Source organism: Etheostoma cragini, chromosome 7 (assembly GCF_013103735.1).
Source record: "Etheostoma cragini isolate CJK2018 chromosome 7, CSU_Ecrag_1.0, whole genome shotgun sequence".
NCBI lineage: Eukaryota > Metazoa > Chordata > Actinopteri > Perciformes > Percidae > Etheostoma > Etheostoma cragini.
This window is the reverse complement of record NC_048413.1, coordinates 21,636,393-21,659,843: the sequence shown is the minus strand read 5'-3', so window position 1 is coordinate 21,659,843 and position 23,451 is coordinate 21,636,393. Positions and strand designations below refer to the sequence as shown.

The window sequence follows — 23,451 nt, the reverse complement described above, 5'->3', positions numbered from 1 at the left end:
ATCACTGGACAAAAATTCTCCCATTTATTGAATAATCATAACTAAGTCAATAAGTCCATATTTTATTATAAGTTGAGAAGCAGTACCTTAATGACTTAAGATGTCCACGTTTCATGGATGTTTGCAAATAATTTAAACAACTAAAATTTCTTATTTTATCGAATTTATACATTTTATTACTTTAAATATCTGATACCCACCTTTCAATGATATTCTATATATTCTGCGAGCAGTGTAAGCTTACAGGAAAAGATTTAAACAACACATTGTTATAAAAAAATAAAATTAAAATAACAGCACAACACAAGGCTGGTCAGGTGTTTGATGATTCTTTATTGAGGAGATGACGACTTTCAGTCTAAGCAATGTTACTGATATCTGACAGGGCATCTTGCATGTGTTAATATAAACAGACAAATAATGACATAAAAGCATTGGTGACAGGAAACTGTCTTCTTACCAATGACACCAGCTAGCTGCAATACCAGAAAAAACAATCTTGATATCAAAGTGAAACTGAGAATCGTTGAGCAGTCGTTGTCGTCACCACACACATATTTCTTTTTATGTTTTATGAGAGTTATTTTTTAGACTTTTTTTAGAGGATGCCTAACAAATATACAAATAGCATACATGCACAGCATTTACATTGTTTCCCAGTTCATGACATCCCACTTTGGGAAAAATGGAGGAATTGATAATTACCCCCCACACAAACCTTTTGTGCCCCCACATGTTCATGTATATAATCTCTGTATAATGCGGTTTTCATGAAAATACTTACAACTAAGTACAATAAAAATAGTTTGACTATTTAAGGAAAATGTACATATCTCATCTGAGTAAAATGGAAAACATAACACAGAGGTCTTTCTTAAGTAAATAAGGGTAAGACAGAATTGTGATCTAAATACAAAGGACACAACATCATTCTGCATTTTAGTCTAATAAAATAAACAAACTATACAAAGTAGTATAACTATCTCTGGAAGAATTCTCAACCATATCTGCCAAATTATTGGATCTCACCTCTTTTCCGACTCCAAAATACATGATTTTTGACCATAAATTTTAAAATATAATTGTTTATAAAGTGTTGTGTGTTATGAATCCTGTATAGATTAATTTGTACCATCATAGCATGTTGAATATCTGAGGTCTCATCAACTGCATTCATTTCTTATATTTTCTTTTCGTGTACAAATTAGATTTCTTTAACAAATATTTTATACATTCTTCACAAATCTGCCCCACTACGCCTGACTCTCACATTCCATCTCCTCTTCTGTTTCTTCCTCTACCTCCGCTGCAGCTTCATTGTTTCATTCTGTCTGAAGCTAAGTGTTGGCGTCCACCTCTTCATCCTCCCTCCCTTCTGTCCCTTCTTCTTCTTGTATCTCCACCACCATCCCTCCCTCTGCCTCTCCATGCCCATCCTAGGCACGGAAGATCACCTCTCCTTCCTGGATGACTTGTTCAGATGCGGGTTGCCATGTCGTGGCAGAATCCCCCTCAGCAGCGGTGGCTGTGGTGTATTGGTAAAAGTCGGAATCTGCCTGAAACATGACCAAGGCCTGAGCTGTGTGGATGCGTACGTGCTGGGCGAGGGAGCTGGCATCCAAGAATTTATCACCACATGAATCACAAGCGTACAAGATCTGGGTGTTGGGGTCTGGGAACAGAAGAGCCGACAAACAAAGTAAGCAATTCAAATTCCTCAAACTGCGCTCCCTTTCCATGTTTGACATTAACTGGCTTAGGATGAAACTAAACACAGCAGTATATAACATCAAACTTTACAACATATAGTACAGATGCAGTAGGTAAGACTTATTAAACTAGCTATCTGTCATATTTGCTGAAACTGACCCTATGTACGACTTCATGAAGCATGTAATTTAAAAGAAAATCCAGTTCCTCTGGCACCACCTACAGCCTGTTGTGGGATTTGCAAAAATCCACCCGGTTCAGATCCTCCAATCAGGGCCGGGGTAGTGACAAAAATCCGCTCTCAACTCAGAGAGTTTTCCACAGATTTCAGCAGCCTTAAGGCTGAACAGGAAGTGACAGAAACACTGTGGTGCCATTCCAATTCAATACAATTTTATCAGACCCATATATGCTCTACATGCGATGTGTTGCTGGACTTGATAACACACAGTAGATGATCCATGATCTGGACAGATATAGTCTCTCTGACTTCTAAACGTAACTATCAGCCACACAACACGTGTTCTGTACAGAATAAGCCTTTAAATCAGACAAATGGCAATTTAAATTCCTCCAATTCAAAATCAATAAAAAGGGTATACAAAATGTCTATTCTTTGGACAAGTCCTGAATCTTCACAATCATACCTACAGCACAAGTCATCAGAGTTACTGCACAGTTCAAAATTATCACACCAATTTTTCCCTTCAGTTTTTATATTCAAGGTCATGCAATACTCTAAATTTCTTTTGTTTTCTTTTTGCACATTTTAGCCAATTTACTTATTAGTTTCCCAAAACATAGCATTGTTTTCATAAAGTTGACTTGAAAAAGTCACGATTGACCCCATTGTGCTCTCTGTATGGTTTTTCAAAACTATGATATTGATTAATACCGATGTTTGAGGGAATACTGTATAGTGATTTCCTTGCCGTCTTACCTGCTTCTTGCACTTTCTCTACTGCCTTGGTGATTTCTGCTTTTAAAGCCTCTGTCTCATCTGCAGACACTGAAGTAGCCACTGGAACTACTGTTAACAGACACAATACACAAAGTAAACAACCACTCATTGCTATCCTCTGCTGAGGGGTTCAGGCTGCTTTCTGCAGCATTTGTCACACGTCAAACCCCAGGATGTTGATATTTCCCCAAAAATCACTGAACTCTGCCTTGAAGATGCTTTCTGACCTGTCAGCTGAGCTACGGCACTGGAGGCCAAGGCCTCGGTTGCCAGAGTGACGATGTCCTCTGTGGTGACGGTAACTATGTTAAACTCGCTGTCAGAGGTGGATGCGCCTGTGCACCCATCCGCCCCCTCGTCTGTGTTACCCCCAGCTAACACCAGCCGCTTCATGCCGGCCTTGCCGTGGTGGACGGTTTTGACGTGGGAGCGCAGATTGTCCACCCGGTTGAACCCTCTGCCGCATTTATCACACAGGAAAGGCTTCTCCCCTGAGAGAGCAAGACGGAGAAAAGAAAACCACTGAAGATTTGAAGGTGAAAGCTGGGAGTTCTGCTTGATGTAGAGAACAGAATCAGAGAAAAAGGCTGTCCCTTAATTGTGGCCTCACCTGTGTGAATGATAATGTGCTTCGACAGGTCTCCAACATTAACAAATGCCTTGTTGCACATCTGACACTTGTGCGGCCGGACATTGTCGTGATGCCGGATATGATTGGCCAGTTGACTTGACTGCACAAACCTGTCCAGAGAGAGACATAACATGTATCCCTCATCTTGATTCCTTCACATACCCTGGTATATTTAAAGGGCTAGTTCATATAAATAAATAAAAAAACATATTTTCTCACTTACTTTTAGCTGCAGTTCCACATTGACTCTTTATTACATCTCAGCATTTATATAAACGGTCTACCCATGCGTATTTTGTTACTACTGACTTAAACCACTAACTAGACCACAACTTGTACTAACTGTATATTTGACTCTTCACTTCATCTCAACAGTGATATAGATTACCTGTTCATGTATATTGTTTTTACCATACTACTCTTGCTTATCCATCAACTTACTTACACTTCACTTTGCGCCTGCTTTGTAATGACTCCCTAATCTACACTTTACGTAGCCTATTGTACTCTGTATTCTTGTATTGTATTGAATGGGAAACTGTATGTTGTCTTGCCCGCTTACGCTTTTCTGGGCCAGGTCGCCATTGCAAATGAGAAACGGTTCTTAACGGCCTACTATAGAAAGGTTAAATAAAATTAAAATATATATTATTTTGATGTCAGACTGAAAAAAACACCTGTGAGGCCATACATGTCACCTGTGATTCCCACTATTCCCTATGCAAAATAAAACTTAAAATCAAATGTTCTCTGCCATCTTTCACATATTACCCAGTCTCCTTGTTGGATAATCTCAGGTAATATTCCCCAGGTGCGAGTGATGTTTTGAAAAATGAGCCTTCTGTAACATTACTGATTTATCTGCTTGCTGACCTTTTGCCGCAGCGATCACACACGTAGGGCTTCTCTCCAGTGTGCTGGCGGACGTGAGCGATGAGTGAGCTGGCCTGGGTGAAGGCCTTGCCACAGATAGGACAGACACAGGGCTTCTCTCCTGTAGAACATGATTACAGTAGGATACAGTCTCACCATGAAGGGATGTAGATAATATTTGTGTGGGATTTCAGATGAATGCTTTCACATTCCAAAGTCTGCCTGAATGTACCTGTGTGGATGCGTTCATGCCGCTGCAGCGCTCCAGGGTCACTGAAAGCTCTCTGGCAGTGCATACAGATGTACGGTTTCTCCCCACTGTGGACTCGCAGGTGTCTCTTCAGATTTCCTAAAAACCAGATATCATCAAGCAAACATTAGCACCTATAACTGTAGCCCTTTGTTAACACCACCTGTAGCATCTCACTAACTTGAACTGAAATCATGTGACAACCGTGGGGTGGCAACGCTTATTTACATCAATTCACCTGTGGCATAAAAAATCCAAAACCCAAAGAGCCACAATTTATAATCATACAAAAGAGAGAAGCAGCAGATCACCACATTAAAAAGAAATTGGGTAGACAGCAGGCTTCCACCTCAGCCCAGTTCTAACAAGTTAAGATCACTGTATAACAGAAGTCTGTTACGGTTCTCAATCTGAGACTTCCTTAGTTCTAGATACCCATATAACATCTGTCTACCAGAAAATTCAAGAAAAATATGGTCAATACTATCGTTATACCTGAGGTAGTAAACTGTTTGCCACATTCCTTGCACTTGAGAGGCCCGTCTGCGATATGGATCTTTAGGTGGGCCTTCAGATTTCCGGGCTAAAAAAAATTAGGTAAAAAGTTAAGAGACTCAATATAATATGCTCAGTAACACATCACCGGTAGTAACATGTGGCTACCAAACTCAGGTTTTCTACAGTTGAAGATTTTATAACATTAGAAAAAAATCTGCAATCACAGCATGAATGTTTGATGGACAGTTGCTTATACAAAGCCTTCACAAACGTGTTGCCACCTGGTTGAAGCGTTTGTCGCAGTATGCACACTTGTTGCCCTTCTCTGTGTCGTGCGTCTCCAGATGTCGCATCTTGGCTGTGGGGTCAGAGAAGGCCTTCTCGCAGAAGTCGCAGTGGTACGGCTTCTCGCCGCTGTGAACCAGCTGGTGGCGCTTCAGGTTGCCGGACGTGGTGAAGAGCTTGCCGCACGCTTCGCAGCTGTACCGTGCTTCGCCCGTGTGGCGTTTGCGGTGCAGGTTGAGCAGGCTGATCTGGCGGTAGCTCTTTCCACAAGTCGAGCAGCAGTACGGCTTCAGAGGGCTAGGAGGCGACAGTAGTAGTAGCAATTTAAGACACAAAGCTGACAGAGCTCATTAGGCGGGTGTCAGTAAATTAAATGTCTCGCCGAAAATAAACAAGCAATTCACCTGTGTGTTTTCTCATGGGCTTTACACGCTGCAGGGTCAGAGAAAGCCTTGTTGCAATCCCGACAGCTGAACGGCTTCTCTCCTGTGTGAATACGCATGTGTCTCTTGAAATTACCAGTGTGTGTGAATTTCTTCCCACAGTCCTGGAAAGAAAAAAAATATGTCAGATTGAGAGTGAACTGACAAAATCTGTTAATGCAATTATTTTGCCATAAACTTCTGACATTGAGATTTGCATCAAAACTCACAGGATCAACAACTTTTCCAAGTTTGATAGGCTATAAGCTGTAATGCCCCTGCGGCTGTTTTGTTTTTACTGTAGTCTGTTGTCCGATTGGACAGATAGTCTAGCTAGCTGTCGGGATTTACTCTACAGAGATCTGAGGAGCAGTTAATCATAGTTTGCTTAAATCCACCAAAAATAAGAATGCCAACACAAAAAAAGCTGAAGGTGAAGGACATCCAAAAAGGAGGGACATCTGGCAGCCGCGGAACAATCCCGTGAATTAAATTTTGTTGATATAGACTATAAAGTTGATGATATTAACTTATATGCACAAGCTAAACAAAACATTAAGTCTGACAAGATTGGAAACACTAAAGTAAAGAAGTTACAAATTGTAAATGACTACAGTTCCTTTCTTCCAGCACCCAGACTGATATTTCTCACCTCACATTTGTGTGTCACGGAGCTGTAAGGCTTTGACTCCGATCGACTGCTCATAGACGCTGACTGAGTTTGTTTCCCATCTCTCTCGCTGCCCGAATCAACTCCATCCAGCTGCTCGCTAACCTCATCGTCTTCTTCTCCAGACCCCTCTTCATCATCCGCTTCCCCGTCGCCAGTCTCGGCACAGTGGTCCTGCTCTTCTCCGGTCTCTTCTGCCGGCTCAGCCACCTTCTTCTCCGATTTTTTCTTTGATGTGCCTTCTTCCTCTGAGTAATTGTCTACAAGGACGATAAGAGGAAACTCCTGAAAATATCATACTGTCTGAAGCCTTGACTGGAAATGTAATGGAATAATAGCAACTTTTCTGCTGTTTTTTTTTTATACCGGGAATTGAATATAAGACTAAAACTGAAGAAACACTATAATAATTACACAAGTTCTACCGGAGGGATTTTTGCAGTTCCTAGAACATAACATTCCTAGAACCTTTGTTCTTGTGTTCCGACTGGATTAATTTGGGGATTTTTAAGTTTTCTGACCGGTGTTCCTGTAACCCTTCCAGAAAGTCACTGCTGCCGAATTGACAAATTGCTTCAAAGTTTTTGGAGTTGAGAAGCTCCGTGAAGTGATGAGAGAGCCAGCTAGTGCCCGCCGGGCCGCTAGCTCATCACTCGGCCAGTCATGCTTGGAGACCACGCTGTAAGCTGGAGGTCTCGTTAATGAGAGGCTTTGATTTCGCAGTTGACGGATCTGGGTTGAACTCCACAAGCTGGCCAGCCGATACACAAACACATACACACACACACATGCAAACACGCAAGTGGACTATTCCTATAATTACGTTCCTGTAACTACCTGGTCGGGAAGCGGCTTACGATACTCAACAAGTTCCATAACCAGTGAAAAGCTTAAGAGAATGTTTGAATTGATATAGCAGAGTACACCAGCGCAGCCGGCTCACCAGGGGGGAAGTTTCGTCGAGGAGGTTTTCGGATTCTTCTCCCTCGAGAGCTCATGTAAGATGAGTTGCCTGCGGATTTCAACTGTGACTCTGTAAACAAAGAAAAATATCTAAATTTATTAGTCAAATAAAAAGAGCAAGACTTGCTAAAGACGCTTCAATGCATCATGTGGACCTTAAACACCCAATGGACGGATTAGACAACATTCTATAAATATGTACTTACTGGGCGCATAGTCAGCATCAGAGGGGTCGTCCTGAAATCCAGGTGCATCTTGTGCAGCACTTTCTCCCTCCTTCTTCACAGATATCTTCTTTTGAGCAGAAGTAGGGGTGGTTTTGGGGTGTCGTCCTCTGCCTGAGTGGGTTCTGGTTGGGCTGGGCCTGGATTCAGTCTGAGGCGTTTCATTGGGGATGTCTTCTTTTACAGTTTCCTGATTTTGTGGGGGCTCTTTATCTTCTGTGGGGATATTAGGACTCTCCTCTGGTTGAGACGCCAATTCTGCCAGGTCACTCTCCAGTTCTTCTCTCTGCTCTACTTCACCTTGTTTTTCTTCTAGTTTTTAAGTAAAGAAAAAATTGAGAAGTTTCCTTTAGAATAGAAGATAGTAGGCGATTACTATACAGTAGGGACCATATTTCATACTTGGAGTGCAAAGTGGAATTAAATCAAAATGTTTACAATGAGTCACAACAGTGGACTGATATATATTGCACAAAATGTGGAATTCATCAAATTGTATCACAATCATCATATCAGAGAAATACTTTACCAGATGGGAATTTTACTAAAAGGTTAATATCAATTTGATATAACAACAGTTAATTAATATAAATGCCTGAACGACATTTTAAAATTTAAAGCTATGACTTCTTATTTCTTTAAAGCGCAGGTGAAGAATGTTATCTACTACTAACTATGGATAGATTGGAAATACGTTGTTTCAAATATTATCAACATTAAGCAACATCATGCCATGGGAAGTGACAGTTAAGGAGAAACACATTACATTTTTAGATTTTTTTAAATTCATTCAACACAGAAAATGTACCTTGTTAACCCCATCTGCCCCTTTCTACACCAGCAACAAATGATTGACCTGGTTCAACACTTGGTGCAGAGGGTGCAGATGATTAAGTTGAGGACAATTATTATTACTTTAATGGTTTGGACATGTAAATGTAATTTTTAATGCATTCATTACAAAAAACAATTGATTAAGTATTTACTGCAGCCCTATATTGAACAGGCTGCCAAAGCTTTGTGAAAGTTGGACTTACCTACGGCAAAATCTAGTGTTATGACGGATGGAGCTGGATTTGCCATTGACTGGTACGCAGAGCAGGCGTTTACAATTTCTTGCATCTGTAGAAAGTTAGCAACAGATAGCACGTCTTCTACATTCTGAGGAGTTAAAGTCAGCTTGGCAGTGTACATAAACTCCAGGACCTGACCCAAACCTGCAATGATAAGCAACAATACACAGTTGTGGTTATACAGCAGCAATGGTGGGGTACATGTAAATGACTATTATTTAAAGTGCTCATATTATGCTCATTTTAAGGTTCATAATTGTGTTAAGAGATTGTACCAGAATAGGTGTATGTGGTTACATTTTTTTAGAAAACACCATATATTTGTTGTACTGCACAGTGCTGCAGCACCTCTTTTCACCCTGTGTGTTGAGCTCTCTGTTTTAGCAACAACGTGAGGCATCTCACTTCTGTTCTTTGTTGGGAGTCGCTCATGCTCAGTAAGTACTGCTAGCTTGCCAGTTGCAGAGTGTGAGGAGTGCCATGCTAAGAGCTAGGCGAGCATTATAACGCTAAACAAAGCACGGTGATGGCATGCAAAGGCACAGCACAGGATGATAAAAATGACTAAATAAATCAAACACATAATTTGACAGTATGTATGAAATACGTGTCCACGGGCCAATCAGAATCAGAAAGGGTTTATTGTGTAAAGGTGTACAGATGGGAACCCACCTGCTGCATTGCTGATGTCAAGATGCACCACATCTTTCTGGTCCAGGAAGAGGGTGCGGAAGTAGACACTGCAGGCGGCCAGCACAGCTTTGTGGGCCTTAAAGTCCACCCCGTCCACAACAAAGGTGCAGTCACACAGCAGACCCTGCGTGCGCTGGCGGTCAAGCTGCTCCAGAACTTTCCCACTGTGCCAAGGGAACTCCATCGTCCCAAAGGCTCGGGGATGGTGGAAGAGGCTGGCGGGCAGGCACGGCCTCTATGGACCACTGACAGGCAGAAGTCATATGTGATTGGCTACATTAGTTTATGCTCAAAAGGCTGATAGTCAGCTTGACCGTGACAATGCCATGACATTTATTGTCACTTACCAATCAATCAGCATTGTTTGACTCTGATATGACTATATCCTCCCTCAGCATAGTAAAGCAATTGGTTTTGAATAATTCAGATGACTGGGTTAGACTGAAGAAATTTCAATCATTTTCCACCTAACGTGTCAACAAAAATATTTTTCCTCTGTCGCACCGAAACGGACATAAAAATATCACACATCACAACACAAAATATCTCTGTAGTCTACCGTTATCTAGCTACCGTAAATGTAGGCTACTTTTAAAATACCATATTTTGTTTCCCAACTTAACATATTTGTTACTTGTTAATATTGTATCTGTAATATATTGTTAAATCATTGTAGTTCTGTGTCAGTTGACTTATTATGTTTACTTATTATATATTTAAGAACTTTAATATGTAAATATATTGTTACTTTTTTTTTTCAAGAATCGGAATTCTACCGGAACCGAACTCTAGTTATATCAATACACACAGCAATGGAAACCATTCTTAAATTTGTATTGATGTACCGTTAACTCTGCTTCGCGGTAATACAAATGTCAAACAGATACGTTATCTTGTATAAAGTGTTTCTGATTTGTGCTGAAACGCTACGGATGTTTAATGGCAGTGGTCTCTGCACTATTGGATGTAGCTAGCATTATATTAGGCTCATTTTCCTACAGGACCCCAACGGGATATAGTCGAGACAGAGATACGATTTTTTTTTTTAAATGTGTTAACAACTAAAAAAAAACATCATCCACACTATACCCTTGGCTTATATACGCATAGGTTGCAACTATGAAATAAAATGTAACGTTAGCTAAAGTCGCGAGAAGCAAAACAAAACCAGAACGACACCAGCATTTGGCTAGCTTCAACTGATGTCGGCCCTAAACTAACGCTAACTAGCACTAGGCTCGAACTACCGGGAAAAAAACACTAAAGCTGTTTTGTGACTGGAAATGAAGATTTTATAAGTTTTGACAGCTTGGTTTGACAGTGCAATACATCGATTACAAATCCTTCATCCTTGCAGCTTTGTTATCAGGGATTAATTTAGCATGCCTTGACCAGCATGTAGTGACAAGATGGCGGACCGATGATTCGGGCCTGTCTTCATCCCTTGTTGTTTTCTCAGCTAGCTTGCGCATTTCGCTCAATTCAAGCGCAATTCTAATAAAAACAAACTCCTGAGTTACCTTCTTGTTGTCGCTTTTTCGCTCCGAGTTGAAAGTGTTGCTTATGCGAGTATATGGGGTGTTTGAGTTCGTTAGGAAAAACCAACCCAATCGAGTTTTTCGGTGATCGATCCTGCCCCGCTGGCCATAACTCTATCCGCCGCCATCTTCCTCTCTCTGATCGATTGATAGGGACCGGCCGGATGTATCCCAGGAGCACGCGCAGTGTGAACACGTGCCGTTCTGATGATGACCACGAGGTGGAGCAATATCATCAACTTATTCTGTTTTTGTACATAGGTGACACACACCCCAACCACCAATACTTTATTCGGCTTAACATATTTCATTAAGCCGATTAAACACATTTCAAATTGGAGTTAATGAGCTACTGAAAAGTTAACCCACCAAAAACCTTTCTGTTTTTATTTTAAATTCAAAATCATAGTGTAGGCTACTACACTAATTGCATTATGCAAGTTCTTTTAATAATAAAGATAATAATAATAATAATAATAATAATAATAATAATAATAATAATAATAATAATAGCCTACTTTCATAGCGCTCTTCAGGCAAACATAAAAAGCATTCATTTCAAGGCTACTTTAAAAAATGTTGTCTTCCACAGAGACGCATGCCAAAATGCAAAGGCCCTTTTAGCCTGGCTCAAACAGAGTACATTACAGCCCCATAACAAAGGCTTCTAAATTATTTTTGCTTGAATAGAACCATTGAAATCCTTTTTTCATGTAAGTACAACAGATGCCTTATAAAGACACATGAAAGACTGAACAGAAGCACCTGCTATCCTAAGAATGGTTTTGTATGTTTCATATTGAGTTTTAGAGTGGTTTGCCTTGTGGTGTTCATTGCTTAACCACCTTTAGGCCTACATTTGAACTATATTTTATCCTGATAAATGCTGAAGAACTCAGAGGTGTTGGGTCAATCATATATTCAAAATTGATCATTACTGTAATTCATTAGCATATTGAATAAAGACATGGATGGACAGTTTAATTCTGGTTAGGCTCTAACAAATACATCTTAGACAGCATCTTTAGCCAGGATTTACGGTAATACTGAGGTTTGGCTATCCTCCAACACACCCTCCACCACCAAAATTTAGTGCAGAAATCAAAAAGAGAATTTTTTAAATTACTTTGCTTTTTTATGTTTTAACGTTAATTACACGTTCAGTTACACTCTGTTTTTTTCTGGATTATTTTCCAAATGAATTGCTACCTAAATGAGGTTTCAAAGCCTTCTCCAAAGTGGCAGCAATAAAATTCAAAGGGAGAAATGCTGAAGCCATTATCATTTTTTTGCCTAAAAAACATAAGAGTGTGCTATTAGTGTGCAAGTGTAGAACACTACACAACAGTGTAGAAGCTGTTTAAATTGGCCGGAGAGTTTAATAGAATATCAACTTTCCAAACTCCAGGCCCATACCTTTAATAAAAACAATTTGCCATACATCAATCAAAAGATTTATATATTGTCCAATGTTTATTGTCAAAGCAGGATCCTTTTATTCACACAAATAATAATATACAATAAATTATTTTTACTGTAATGTGGCAACTATTTCAGAGGTGTGTCTTCAGGAGTGAATTGTAAACTGATCCATTAATTGCTGTGTGTGTGTGTGTGTGTGTGTGTGTGTGTGTGTGTGTGTGTGTGTGTGTGTGCGTGTGTGTGTGTGTGTGTGTGTCAAAATTCGGTACATGTCCAACCCCTGAATTTCTACATGTTATGTGCAGGTATGACCTATAGGCCTTTTTTTTTTTACAGCACACATGTTGACATGTCATTGCAGGACAAGCACATGTGTATTTATAACCATCAATGGTGGCTGCATTCCACTTAGGAGAGGCCCTGGCATTGTGCATGCTGACTCACTGAAATAGCTTACTGGGACAATTGATGGAGTTGAGTCACTGTTAAGGTTATCAATTTCATCTGTGCTTTTCCTACTATGATAAATCAAAATGTCTGCTGTGAAAAAGGTCCATTGCTGCTGTGTATGTATGGTGAACTAACTCAGAATATAAATGAGAAGCAACAGGCATTGCTGCAGTTGTGAAGGATGGACGTGGCATGTGTTATAGGGCACAACTGTCTGAGTGTTTAAAGTAGAATGGTTTAAGCCAGACGGGAAATGAGGAAGTAGCATGACAACAAAAAAGTGAGAGGTTTTGTGATGAGAAAGCCGATCCCTCTCTAGATCTTGATCTCGGTGCGGAAGGTCTGTACGAGCTCGTGTTTGGCCGGGTGTCGCCGTGCCCTGACCGTTAGGGTCCCTTCGGAACCCAGTGATGATGTCACTGAGGTGGGGTCCACATCCTCAGGTAGTTGGCACTTGTGTGTAAAAGTGTTCATCACTGAACCATCCTGGGCCAACTGCCAAAGACAGAATGTTAGCGATGACTTATGCAGATAAATGCTTTGATAAGTGATTTGTCTACCCCACAGACCCCAGTTTACTATGGTTTTAGTCATATTATTGGAACACTAACCTTTTTTTATAGACTATGTATACTATTCAATATCAACAAGAAGGCTGCCCACCTTTTCTGCACGAACTTCAATCTGGTTATTAGATGTGGTGACGATGACATCTTCAGGGGAGAAGTCTCGCACATCAACCGTGAACTGGTACGAATCCCCGAGAGTCTTGATATTTCCAGAACCACCTAAGGCCACAAGATGAGGAAGGATCTCAGACCACAGGAAGAAATACAAGTAAATCTATACTGGCCTCTTTGAAAAATCATTTTTCATTGAATTCTCATTTACGCTACATGCTAACGAGGGTAATCACATAGTTGGATAATTGTGGGCTGGTGATAATAACAATATAGGAATCGCTAACAGACATGTTACAGGCTCTCATTGATTTAAAAGACTAAATTAGGTTATTGAAATATTTTCAGTTATTGTCATTTTGGTGTTACATGCCAACAACTGAGAATACAACATTATTCAAGCTAAGTATTTTCTTCTGAGATTACAAGCTTTCTTTAGAGGCAAAGCTTGCTTGTGTCAGTGCATATCCTGGGAACCCAATTTTAAAACACAGCTTTTAAAAGGTCTGTGAGTTTTTATGGAAAATCTGTTTTAAGGCCAAAGGGCCCCTAACGGTCAGGGCATGGCAACACACTAAACACAAGCTTGTATAACCCTTCCGCACCGAGATCAAGATCTAGAGAGGATTGGCTCTCACTTTTTTTTTTTTATGTTACTTCCTTATCTGTCTTCACTTAGACCTTTCTACTTTAAACACTCAGACAGTTGTGCCCTATAAAACATGCCAAGTCCATCCTCCACAACTGCAACAATGCCTGTAGAACAGACACAGTAGGAAAAATGAATGCTGGCTGAATTCTGTTGAGCTGCTTCAGTTTCAGGGTCTTGGTGCTTGCTTTGTTAGTTTCCACATCACTGAAAGGATGGATAAGTAAATACTATTGTATTTTCCAATGACATTTGAGTACTTTATATTCTTAAAATAAAAGGCACAGAAGTGGCAATTGTCTTGTTTCTACATATTATTTGACCTTAAATTTGTCATATTAATTATTTGGCCATTCTTTTCTTGCATCACAGCAGTTCTGAAAGTGGTTTATATCATTTATTTGGTTTCCTATTAAAATCATGGAATTATGGAAGTATACTTTTTGGACTTTGACAGATTTGGACATAAAAAAATTAATTTATAAATTGACCATATAAACCATATAAAATGCATGACATGCTGACCATGGCCCTAACAGGCTATTTATGGCAAGATCTTTGGAATATGCTGAAATGGCTATGACACATGAATTATAAATGTAATGTTCTTCGTGGTGGAACCAAATTCAAAATTGTATGATGAGGCTCTTAGTGGTGGGAGTCAGCATACTTGGCTGTATATTGTTAATGTGTAAAGTTCTACAGAGAGTAACTGAAAAGTCACAGTTCAGATCAGAGCAATGGTTTGATTTCAACACATGTTTTTAGCAACTACCAATAATTTCCATTCTTACCCATCTAGTTGCTTCCTGTCTGTTTGCTGTTTTGTGCTGGGCAGTAGGTTAACAGATTTATCAGAGCCATTTCACTAAAAACAGCTGTCTGCTGCTGCTGCTGAAAGATTGATTAGATGAGAGCAGAGTTTGGGGGGAAATAGAATGGCCTAAAAAGTGCTGTATAGCTGAGCAGAACAGGAGTGTTGGTTGATACTGTTCTGTGACTAGAAGGGACACCCTTCACGTTACACCTAGTTCCTTGTTTCATTGTTTATGTTTAAAGATGTTGATTAGCTGTATGGAAAAGGATTATGTCAGCAACAGGATAGAGTAGAGAAACATATGATAGTCGTGTAGTCTGATGCTAGTCAGTGACAGTCTGTCCCCAGAGATTCTGAGCTCAGTGAAGAACGTTTTGTATTTTTATTTATACTTTTATTTATACTATTTATTGATCCCCAGAGGGGAAATTACAATTTTACAGTTTTGGTGGCACATGACCTTACACACAGACTGGACGTGAGTGCATGTGAGCTGCTCTGGCTTCCCATGCAGGTTAGTTTGACAGTGTGACATCATTCCAACTGTGTGTGTAAGCACTGTATTTGGTGTGTACACTGGTCGCCAGGCAACCATCTGGTCATTCCTTATGCAGGCGTCATTCAAGATACTCAGTGTGTGAAGTCACACTGCTGGCGGCCAGTCCAGCATTCCCCAGTTTGTTGGTTTGTGTGCCTGGCTTTCCCTTTAGCTGCATCCACCCATCCTTAGGCTCTTATGGGATACCAAAACAATTCAACTCTGTCCGTGATACCGTGATGGGCCACATGGACTTCGAGTCCATTTAAAGTTTAGATGACACACACTCACGTGTGTGTGCGCCAGCAGTGACCTGATACAGAGCAGTTCACACGTTATTGAGCTAACAGATGAACCACAAAGTCAAATGTCTCCTGACCTTAGAATGTGTAATTTAAAACACAAAAATGCCGGAAAAACCTGGAAGAGAATGCTGATTAAGGCCTCCATTTCTACAGAAATAGAGCCTAAACGTAGGCTGTCTCCCTTGCGTGCATCTGTTTTCTTTACATCTTAATTTTTATCTTAATTGAATTTTTTTTACACTAAAGTTATTCCATAAAACCACTGCCACATTCTTACATAGAAACACATTTGTCCACACAAATCAACCACACTAGATTTTTGCCTTTTTAACTCTGTCCTGCCTGTTACTTTCTTCCTCATCTGAACTGCCACTTCGGACAGGTTTTATCACCACTTGATGGAGAAAGAAACACCACACAAACACAAATATCTTCCAAGCATAGACATAAATCTGCTTTACAGTCAAAGGTGTCTCTTCAACCTGCTGTTGCTATTATTTTCACACATTGTAAACAAAAGGAGTAACAGAGACCTGAAACTACTTCTAACTTACTGGAAAACCCCAAAGCGTCGCTCCCAGGCCCCATGAAGGAGCCAAAGTCCTCAGCAAACAGTCCTCGGCTCTTCTCCATGTATGGGTTACCAGAGGATGAGGATGAGGTCTGGTGGAAACTACGCTCCGATCGATAGGCAGAGGAGTTGGTCACACTCATGGATGGCTGAGAGTGCTGGTTAAGGCAGAGGAGGAAGAGTAGAGGGAGGGAAGAGGGAGGCGGAGAGAGTGGATTCTTACGGGGGTCTTTTAGACGCCTAAATGTAAGAAATGTTACACACAGCTCCTCTATCTGCTTTCTATTCTTTCTATCTTGTGTTTTTCTTGTCTGTGTTAGGTAAAGTCCTTTATTTTCCCACTTTCCTGAAGCCACCCACCCTTGGCCCTTATATAGCGTATGGTCCCATGATTGGGAGGTGTGCACATGTGTCACAGCTCATTGGGAGAGGGTATATAGTGTTCTATATTTATCATGAGACGCACAGAGCGATGGAGAGAGGGGTCTGTTGTTGGAAAAGGTCTGGGCATTGAAGGCTATGAGGTTAAGAGCATGGTAAGAGAGCGGCATTTGATAGAGAGAGGTAGAGAAGGAGCGAGGAGCGAGGGGGGGCAACAGTTGTCATTTCAGATACACCATGCCTAAAATAGCTTCCTTCTTCTCTCTATATTTAATTCTTTCTGTGCCGCTTTCTTAACATTAGGTGCTAAGCCTTTGTTCTGTCATCGGATTCTCACATGGTTCTGCCACTAAATGACATCAGCATTTTCACAGCATTTCATTAGAGAGACTTTTGTCATCTGTTTAATGAGTTGCACTCTCAAATGTTAAATCTCCAAGCACATTTACACCAAATGATACTCCGGAAAATGCTGTTCTGCCGCTGAGCTGGGTGGAGAGAGAAAAGTCAATTAAAAGGTGAAAAAAGGAGCCTTGCCTCTTATTTCAGAGTATAAGTTAGGAGCAAAACAAAGATGGAAAGAATGTGCTTGAAAACAAAGCCGTCAGCGGGAGCAGGGGACTTAGTGGTGACATTGCTTTGTGGCTATTTATACCTATGTGGAGAGCACAGGCCATCATGATAAGGAAACTCACTGGTCTCCTCTCTGCTGCTGACAGCTAATCTATTAGGTCCCTCGTGTGCTCATTGACTTACATATTTGACCTGTGCTTTTCAGTCAAGAGTGAGTTGCCTATAATATACATATGACCTCTGTATGAACGTATAACTTCACTCATCATTACAACTGCAATGCCAATCATCAAATATCTGCAATGACAATCTTGAAATTGAAATCGAAAGCAGTCCAAAGTTTGCTGTTTTTTAGTTTTAAAGCCACATTTGGAAGGTTACCAGACATTACAAATGACACCACACAGTGATATGTTCTCCCAGTCTTATCAGTATAGAGCTCAGAGCCCCTGCTGAAGGTCTAAATCCAGCCCGGCAACTAACCAACTCCCTGCCAGAGAGCACAGAGCCTCCACCCCTCCAAAGTAACAGCGGTAATATTGTTGGTTAATACTGGCCTTTTACTAAAAATTAGACAGTGTTTTGCACCTCTGATGGAGCTGTCATCAAGACCAAAGTGGTAGTCTGCAAAATGTGTTAGGAAATGTCAATAATGTTAGTTATACTACTTATATTTTTCAATAAATTTGTGTAATGTTTTTTAAGGTTGAACTAATCTTAACTGTAACGTATCTCAGTTTTCAAAAGTTCAAGTTCAAAACATTTCATATGGCTGTCTTTATTTTTATTATGGCAGAATATACACAGCCCTCTCTTAATTTCAGTTTAGTTTTTTGGGAAGCAAGGAAGCTCTCAATGATAACAAATAAGAGGAGTGTATCTGAAAGCTCAGCTGATCATAGCATCTTAACAGCTTCAAAGAAGTTAATGGTCTATTTAGGCATGTGGTGTTATCCCTGCCTTAAGGCATTCAAATATGTAGCTCAATGTCAATGAATGAACTTACACATAAAAGCAATGTGTTGTCTTGTGAGGTTAAAAGCAGGATAAATAATGTGTGATTAAGTTTGAATGAAGTCAAATGTATAATAATGATCAAATATGGCTTATGATCATTTCAGGGGGCCGACTAGAAACACAGGAATTATGCAAATGAAAAACAAGGATGACAACAGAGGGTGAGAGGAAAAATCTCATCCCTCTGATGTCAGTAATCCACATTGTCTCACCAGTGGAATGAGTCACCTCTATATGTATGTTTGTGTGTGCATTCCTATCTGCCCAGATAGAGCACTGAAACACACACACACACACACACACACACACACACACACACACACACACGCCTGTGTTTGGGTTTTGTCTGCCTTAGCTGCTGTGTGTTGCATAATGTCCCAGTGATAGACACACAGTGGCTGAGCTAGAAGGTCATCTCACGTATAGTCAGCTTTGTATGCAAATGTAGTCATACAGCTGTTCATGAAAAACTTCTCAGAACACTTTAAAATATCAGCTGATCACCTATTTACTTTTGTATTTCAGAATTTTTCATTTTTTATTTCCTTTGAACAAAAAAAAGGCCAGAAATATGTATCTGTAAATATATCCATTTTTAGATGTGGAAACTGTGGTGCATCGTTTTGTTTGTCTTTTTTTCTTATCTGCCTAAGGAGAAATGTCTTAGTTTGTCAACAATGATTATTTATGAGAGTTAAGTAAAGTAACCTCCTGTCTGGCTCTAGGTGTGCCGTTCCCATGGAAACAAGTTTTCATGCAGAGAAAAGCAGTATGTATGTGTGTATATTTTCAAAGCGATTATCGAAAGCCTCAAGGGGAGGTGGAACTGAGGAAAATAAACATTAACTTAAGAGGATAATTTGAAGTTTGTATGTGTATGTGTGTGTGTGTGTGTGTGTGTGTGTGTGTTCGAAGATCTGAACAATGATTATCTCGACCTTGAGCAGTCTGCTGGAAACCGTGATTTCCTACAAAGTGTCGGATATTTACAAGATTCATGATTATTTTTTTCATACTGAAAAACTTTTCTGGTCCCTGCAGACTTTTCAATTGAGTCTTTGGAGCCAATCACTGACATAAGGAAGGTCGTAGCAATGACATCTCATATCCATCTGAGTTGTAAAATGTTGATCACACTAGTAATAATGGGGGACAGATAATCATAATTAAACTTTCATTTTACCTTGTACTTCAAAATGAAACCAAATCATTAGAAATAACGAAATGTTTCTAAACACTAGTGGTGCTATGGAGCAGTGGTTTATTAGGCTGTTTCTGTAGTATCACTCTATTCCATTGATTATTAGTTGGGGGTCAAGAAAGTTGACAACATGCCAAAAGCACCTAAGATGAAGACTACTAGCTGGCAAACATACAGAACTTCATAATGAGTTTCAGTATTAAGCTGTCGGCCGACAACTTTACTGCTTTGGTTATGTTTTCAGCTGTTCAACAGTTTTTTTTTCATTTAACAAAAACTACAATTACTGTACCACATGTCAATATGATGATATGACAATATAACCTCACAAAAAAGAGATAAAATAAAAACGAGAAAAAAGAGTTGGTAGAGACCAAAAAGTAAACAAAAAAAGAGTGAATATTGGACTTGGACTCTCGCGCTGTATTTTTGCTATCAAGGCCGATGAAGGGCACTTGTTCCTCCAAAGAGTTAATATTGCCTACCCTGTCAACCGTGACTGTCCCATCACTTCTATGCTAATACGTTAACAGAGGTCAGTGTGGTCCCGGCACACCTGCACTACACCCACACATATAACCGTACGAACAGATATAACACTTCGGTTGCAACCAGGTAAGTCAATCTGTTTTTTATGTGTCTTCGATTTGTTTATATTTTGTCACCCTTGAGCCTCAGTGTTTGTTTGAGACTGTTTTAAGAATTACACTTCAAGACAGAATGAAGAGCCTGGACGAGGCTCCTGGAACGAAAACATTCAGCAAAAACAACAACTGGGACCAAGAAAATCAATCAGCAGCATCCCATAATACAAATCTGCTTCTTGGTGATCCACGGACACCATGCCGACGGTCCCGTGCAACTGTCAAAGGTCAGACTGAAGTGGAAAATCATTAGAATGGGATCAATACTGAGCCGATCAATACGTCAGAGAGTAGCTATTGTATCTCGTAGCCAATCAGCGTGTGATATCAAACTTGAATGGAAGCTGTCTGACCTTCATGTGAGGAGCCAAAGATTATTGTTGAGTTCAAGGAAAGCACAACCAGTGTAATACTTTTAGGATTATGATATATGCCTTTTCTGTACTAAGAGTTACAGAGAGCCAGATTGTGATTGATGAGGTGTTGATTGTGTTTTCTACAATACTGGTAGACTTTTTTTGTTAATATGAATTATTCTACTGCAATTTTTATTTAATTAGTGCTACTATATGCCCATATATTCTTTTACATAGCGAACAGTTATGTAAATACACTTTTTTCAATTAGTGTGTTATTTTTTTTCTATTGTGTTTGTATCTGACCTGAGCCCTTTTACATAACACACATGACCTGAGTATGAATAATAATATTTCTAAGACACAAATAAAACCTTAGGAAGGCTAACCCATTGTGTTTGTGTCCTTTAGGGTGGCTGTTGAAGCTGAGGTGCTGTATGGGAACAGTGTGTGGAATGGAATGGTATTGCTACGCCGCTCTAGGAATTTTGACTGCCATCCTTAGCTTTCTAATGGATCTAAGTGTGGCAAAGCTGCTGAGAGGTACACAAACCCACGCAACGACGCACAAACGCATGCACGCATACATGCACACACACATATAATGTTTTTTCCCTTCCCTTGTAGCTCACCAATGGCTTTACATGAAGCTGGAAGGCAACAGTCTGCTGCAGTTCTTCTGCTGGACTCTTTACCCAGCATGCCTTTGTGCCGTCTCATCATCATTCTCCCACAACATTTGTCCCTTCTCCACAGGTCTGTCAAATCAACAGGTATACAGTTAGTAGTCTCACATTGCCAGACCTATGTCCACAGCACTGTGTCAGTGCTGGTTTATGCTCTGGCTACACAATCTATCTGGCTTGTTTGTATTTCTTCTACACCAATCCCAACAGTCCTGGGTGGTGCTTAACCCTAGGGGAGATAGCGAGAGAGGAGGGGGTCAGGCTTTATCCCAGCAATGTACATCCGTTGAACAAGACTATACAGTTAGCGATAAGCTGGAACAACATGATAAGTCAATTATGATATCATCTGTCTCGCCGACAATATTTAAAGCATGATGCGTTTCCAGGAAGCAGATATCTATGCAGATTTTCAAATTTTGGCGTATGGTGTATGACATACCCTTGCTGCCCAACATCCTGTCTGTAACAGGACATTACCTCTCCTGTCCCCAATCGTCTTCATGTTTATGCGTATGCCCTTTGCCCCTAAGGTGTCAGTATACATGCCGGATATTGCTCTCTTATTGCTATGGAGTAAAGCTTTGGCTCGTTTTATGTGGCCAAGTTCCCCAAAGGAGCCTTTAAGACTAAAATCATGGTGTGTAGTGACAACATAATGTCACTAATCACTAAATTATTGTTCCTTTTAATTTGTTTTTTGTTGATCGTTGCTAAAACCCCATTGTCCTTGCTACCCCCACCCAATTTAATTATTGGAAAAACATTCCTGTGCATTCACTAAGAATAGCTTTCTTTTTTTTTTCAACTTCTTGAGTGCTTTAGTAATTCTGGGACTTTCCAAAATAATGTTACTTCATTTCTCCTCAGGCTCGGGGATACCAGAGCTGAGAACCATGCTGGTCGGCATTGAAATGCCTCAATATTTGTCTCTCACTAATATGTTTACCAAGTATCTGGGCCTTATCTGTACACTGTCAGCAGGCAGCACTGTTTACCTGGGCAAAGTGGTGAGAGACATCTCACTATACCTGTTTGTCATACAAAATATGTAGCTATTCTTCAAAACTGTGTTGTCTTTGTTATGAGAATTATTCTCTATATTTGCCTCTTAACATCAGGGTCCATTTGTGCATCTTTCCACCATGGTTGGAGCTTACCTGAGCAACCTATGCAACCTCATCCAAGCCAATGAGAAGGTAAACCACAGTAAAGTAATTAAAACATGATAGTGTGAACGTGCCACTGAAATGGGCTTCTGTAAGTCAATTAAATTAATTTAAAAGGTGTGGAACAGTATGAATAAAAATACATGTTACTGTTACTTTCCGGTCTCAAAAGAGAGAGCGCATTACATCATCTTTCTTTTTTAGGACAAAGCTGCTGGAGAAATGCTGGTTGTAGCTGCTGCAGTTGGCGTAGCCAGCTGCTTTGGAGCTCCCATCACCGGTGAGAGAGCCAGTAAAGGTTCAGCAGAAATTCTGTTAGATTTATACATTAACTACAGAACAGGATTACGGCCAATGGTGAAAAATGTATGTGAGTTCTGACTTTATTCTCACAATTCTGAGATTAAAGTCAGAATTCTAAGAATAAAGTCAGAACTCACATAATTTTTTTACTAGTGGCCCTAATCTTCTTTTGAATAAACAGATACATTAACATTCTACTAGTGAATGTTTATGTATCTGCTTGCGCTATATCTGTCCTTCTCAAACTTGTAAGCTTTACATATTTTCTCTTTCCTTTTATCCTCCCACACACCTCTGCTCCTCCATCATGTATATGTTAATCATTTCCTCTCACCTCTTCCTCCTTTGATCACCTCTGCTTGATATTTAAAGCTTCTCAGCTCACTGTTTACTCATTTTTTGGTAACCTTAATAAGGGGTTCAGCACCTCAGCTTCAAATTCACATTGTAAGATACATTCAAAATGTCACTACCATAATTAACATAAACCATTAGACTGTTTTTAACACTTGAAACATACTGTAAATACATTTCTACTTTTCCTTTTTACATGATGCTTTTTGCCACACATGCAGGAGAGAGGATCATTTCTCATGTAGCTCAGATAACTTGCTGCTGTTTTTAGAATGGTCTAAAGTTGCTTCCTCTCACTTCTCTACTCTTGTAGGTGTGTTGTTCAGTGTGGAATTGATGTGCTCTCACTTCGCCGTGAGGCATTACTGCCCATGTTTCTTCTCAGCCGCCTGTGGGGCACTGACCTTTCGCCTGTTCTCAGTGTGGAGTGGAGATAGAGGTAATGGAGGCCCTGATTAGCACTCACCCCTCATGGTCAACAAGGAGGAGGTTCACTGCCAGCAAACAAATATATATATATATATATATATATATATATATATAT

General features: G+C 40.1%; 3 protein-coding genes and 1 long non-coding RNA gene across 8 annotated transcripts in view; 1 reads left to right on the top strand and 3 right to left on the bottom strand.

Moving 5' to 3' along the window:
• Positions 1–313: 313 nt before the first annotated feature.
• On the bottom strand, positions 314–10,998 carry zbtb17 (zinc finger and BTB domain containing 17). 2 transcript variants are annotated; one of them, XM_034876560.1, is made up of 15 exons: positions 10,774–10,998; positions 9,233–9,498; positions 8,525–8,704; positions 7,470–7,799; positions 7,244–7,333; positions 6,283–6,560; positions 5,613–5,755; positions 5,205–5,505; positions 4,921–5,008; positions 4,408–4,524; positions 4,176–4,296; positions 3,282–3,412; positions 2,899–3,162; positions 2,651–2,740; positions 314–1,672 (listed from the first exon to the last, which is right to left on the bottom strand). In XM_034876560.1, the coding sequence occupies exons 2-15, from the start codon at positions 9,435–9,437 to the stop codon at positions 1,437–1,439; spliced, it is 2,574 nt and encodes an 857-aa protein (XP_034732451.1). In that variant the 5' UTR covers positions 9,438–9,498; positions 10,774–10,998; the 3' UTR covers positions 314–1,436. The 2 variants fall into 2 exon arrangements, with proteins under 2 accessions (XP_034732451.1, XP_034732453.1); XM_034876562.1 differs by having other exon boundaries at positions 7,470–7,796.
• Positions 10,999–12,884: 1,886 nt separating this feature from the next.
• On the bottom strand, positions 12,885–16,584 carry hspb7 (heat shock protein family, member 7 (cardiovascular)). The gene is made up of 3 exons (XM_034876606.1): positions 16,207–16,584; positions 13,327–13,451; positions 12,885–13,158 (listed from the first exon to the last, which is right to left on the bottom strand). Exons 1-3 carry the CDS (start codon positions 16,364–16,366, stop codon positions 12,979–12,981), a joined length of 465 nt encoding a protein of 154 aa, XP_034732497.1. The 5' UTR covers positions 16,367–16,584; the 3' UTR covers positions 12,885–12,978.
• A 2,000-nt stretch (positions 16,585–18,584) lies between these two features.
• Positions 18,585–23,451, bottom strand: part of LOC117947565 — a 20,828-nt gene continuing 15,961 nt past the window's right edge. The window contains exon 3 of the long non-coding RNA XR_004657264.1: positions 18,585–18,597. This is a non-coding gene — a long non-coding RNA (uncharacterized LOC117947565). The remainder of the gene's footprint in view (positions 18,598–23,451) is intronic.
• The window catches only part of clcnk (chloride channel K), a 16,385-nt gene continuing 12,741 nt past the window's right edge, over positions 19,808–23,451 (top strand). Inside the window, exons 1-8 of one of the 4 annotated variants that reach the window (XM_034876575.1) lie at positions 19,808–20,010; positions 20,111–20,266; positions 20,807–20,938; positions 21,023–21,151; positions 21,952–22,091; positions 22,203–22,280; positions 22,455–22,530; positions 23,221–23,346. In XM_034876575.1, the coding sequence (XP_034732466.1) occupies positions 20,116–20,266; positions 20,807–20,938; positions 21,023–21,151; positions 21,952–22,091; positions 22,203–22,280; positions 22,455–22,530; positions 23,221–23,346 (832 nt within the window). In that variant the 5' untranslated portion in view covers positions 19,808–20,010; positions 20,111–20,115. The remainder of the gene's footprint in view (positions 20,011–20,110; positions 20,267–20,806; positions 20,939–21,022; positions 21,152–21,951; positions 22,092–22,202; positions 22,281–22,454; positions 22,531–23,220; positions 23,347–23,451) is intronic. The other 3 variants (XR_004657261.1, XM_034876574.1, XM_034876573.1) reach the window with 3 other exon arrangements.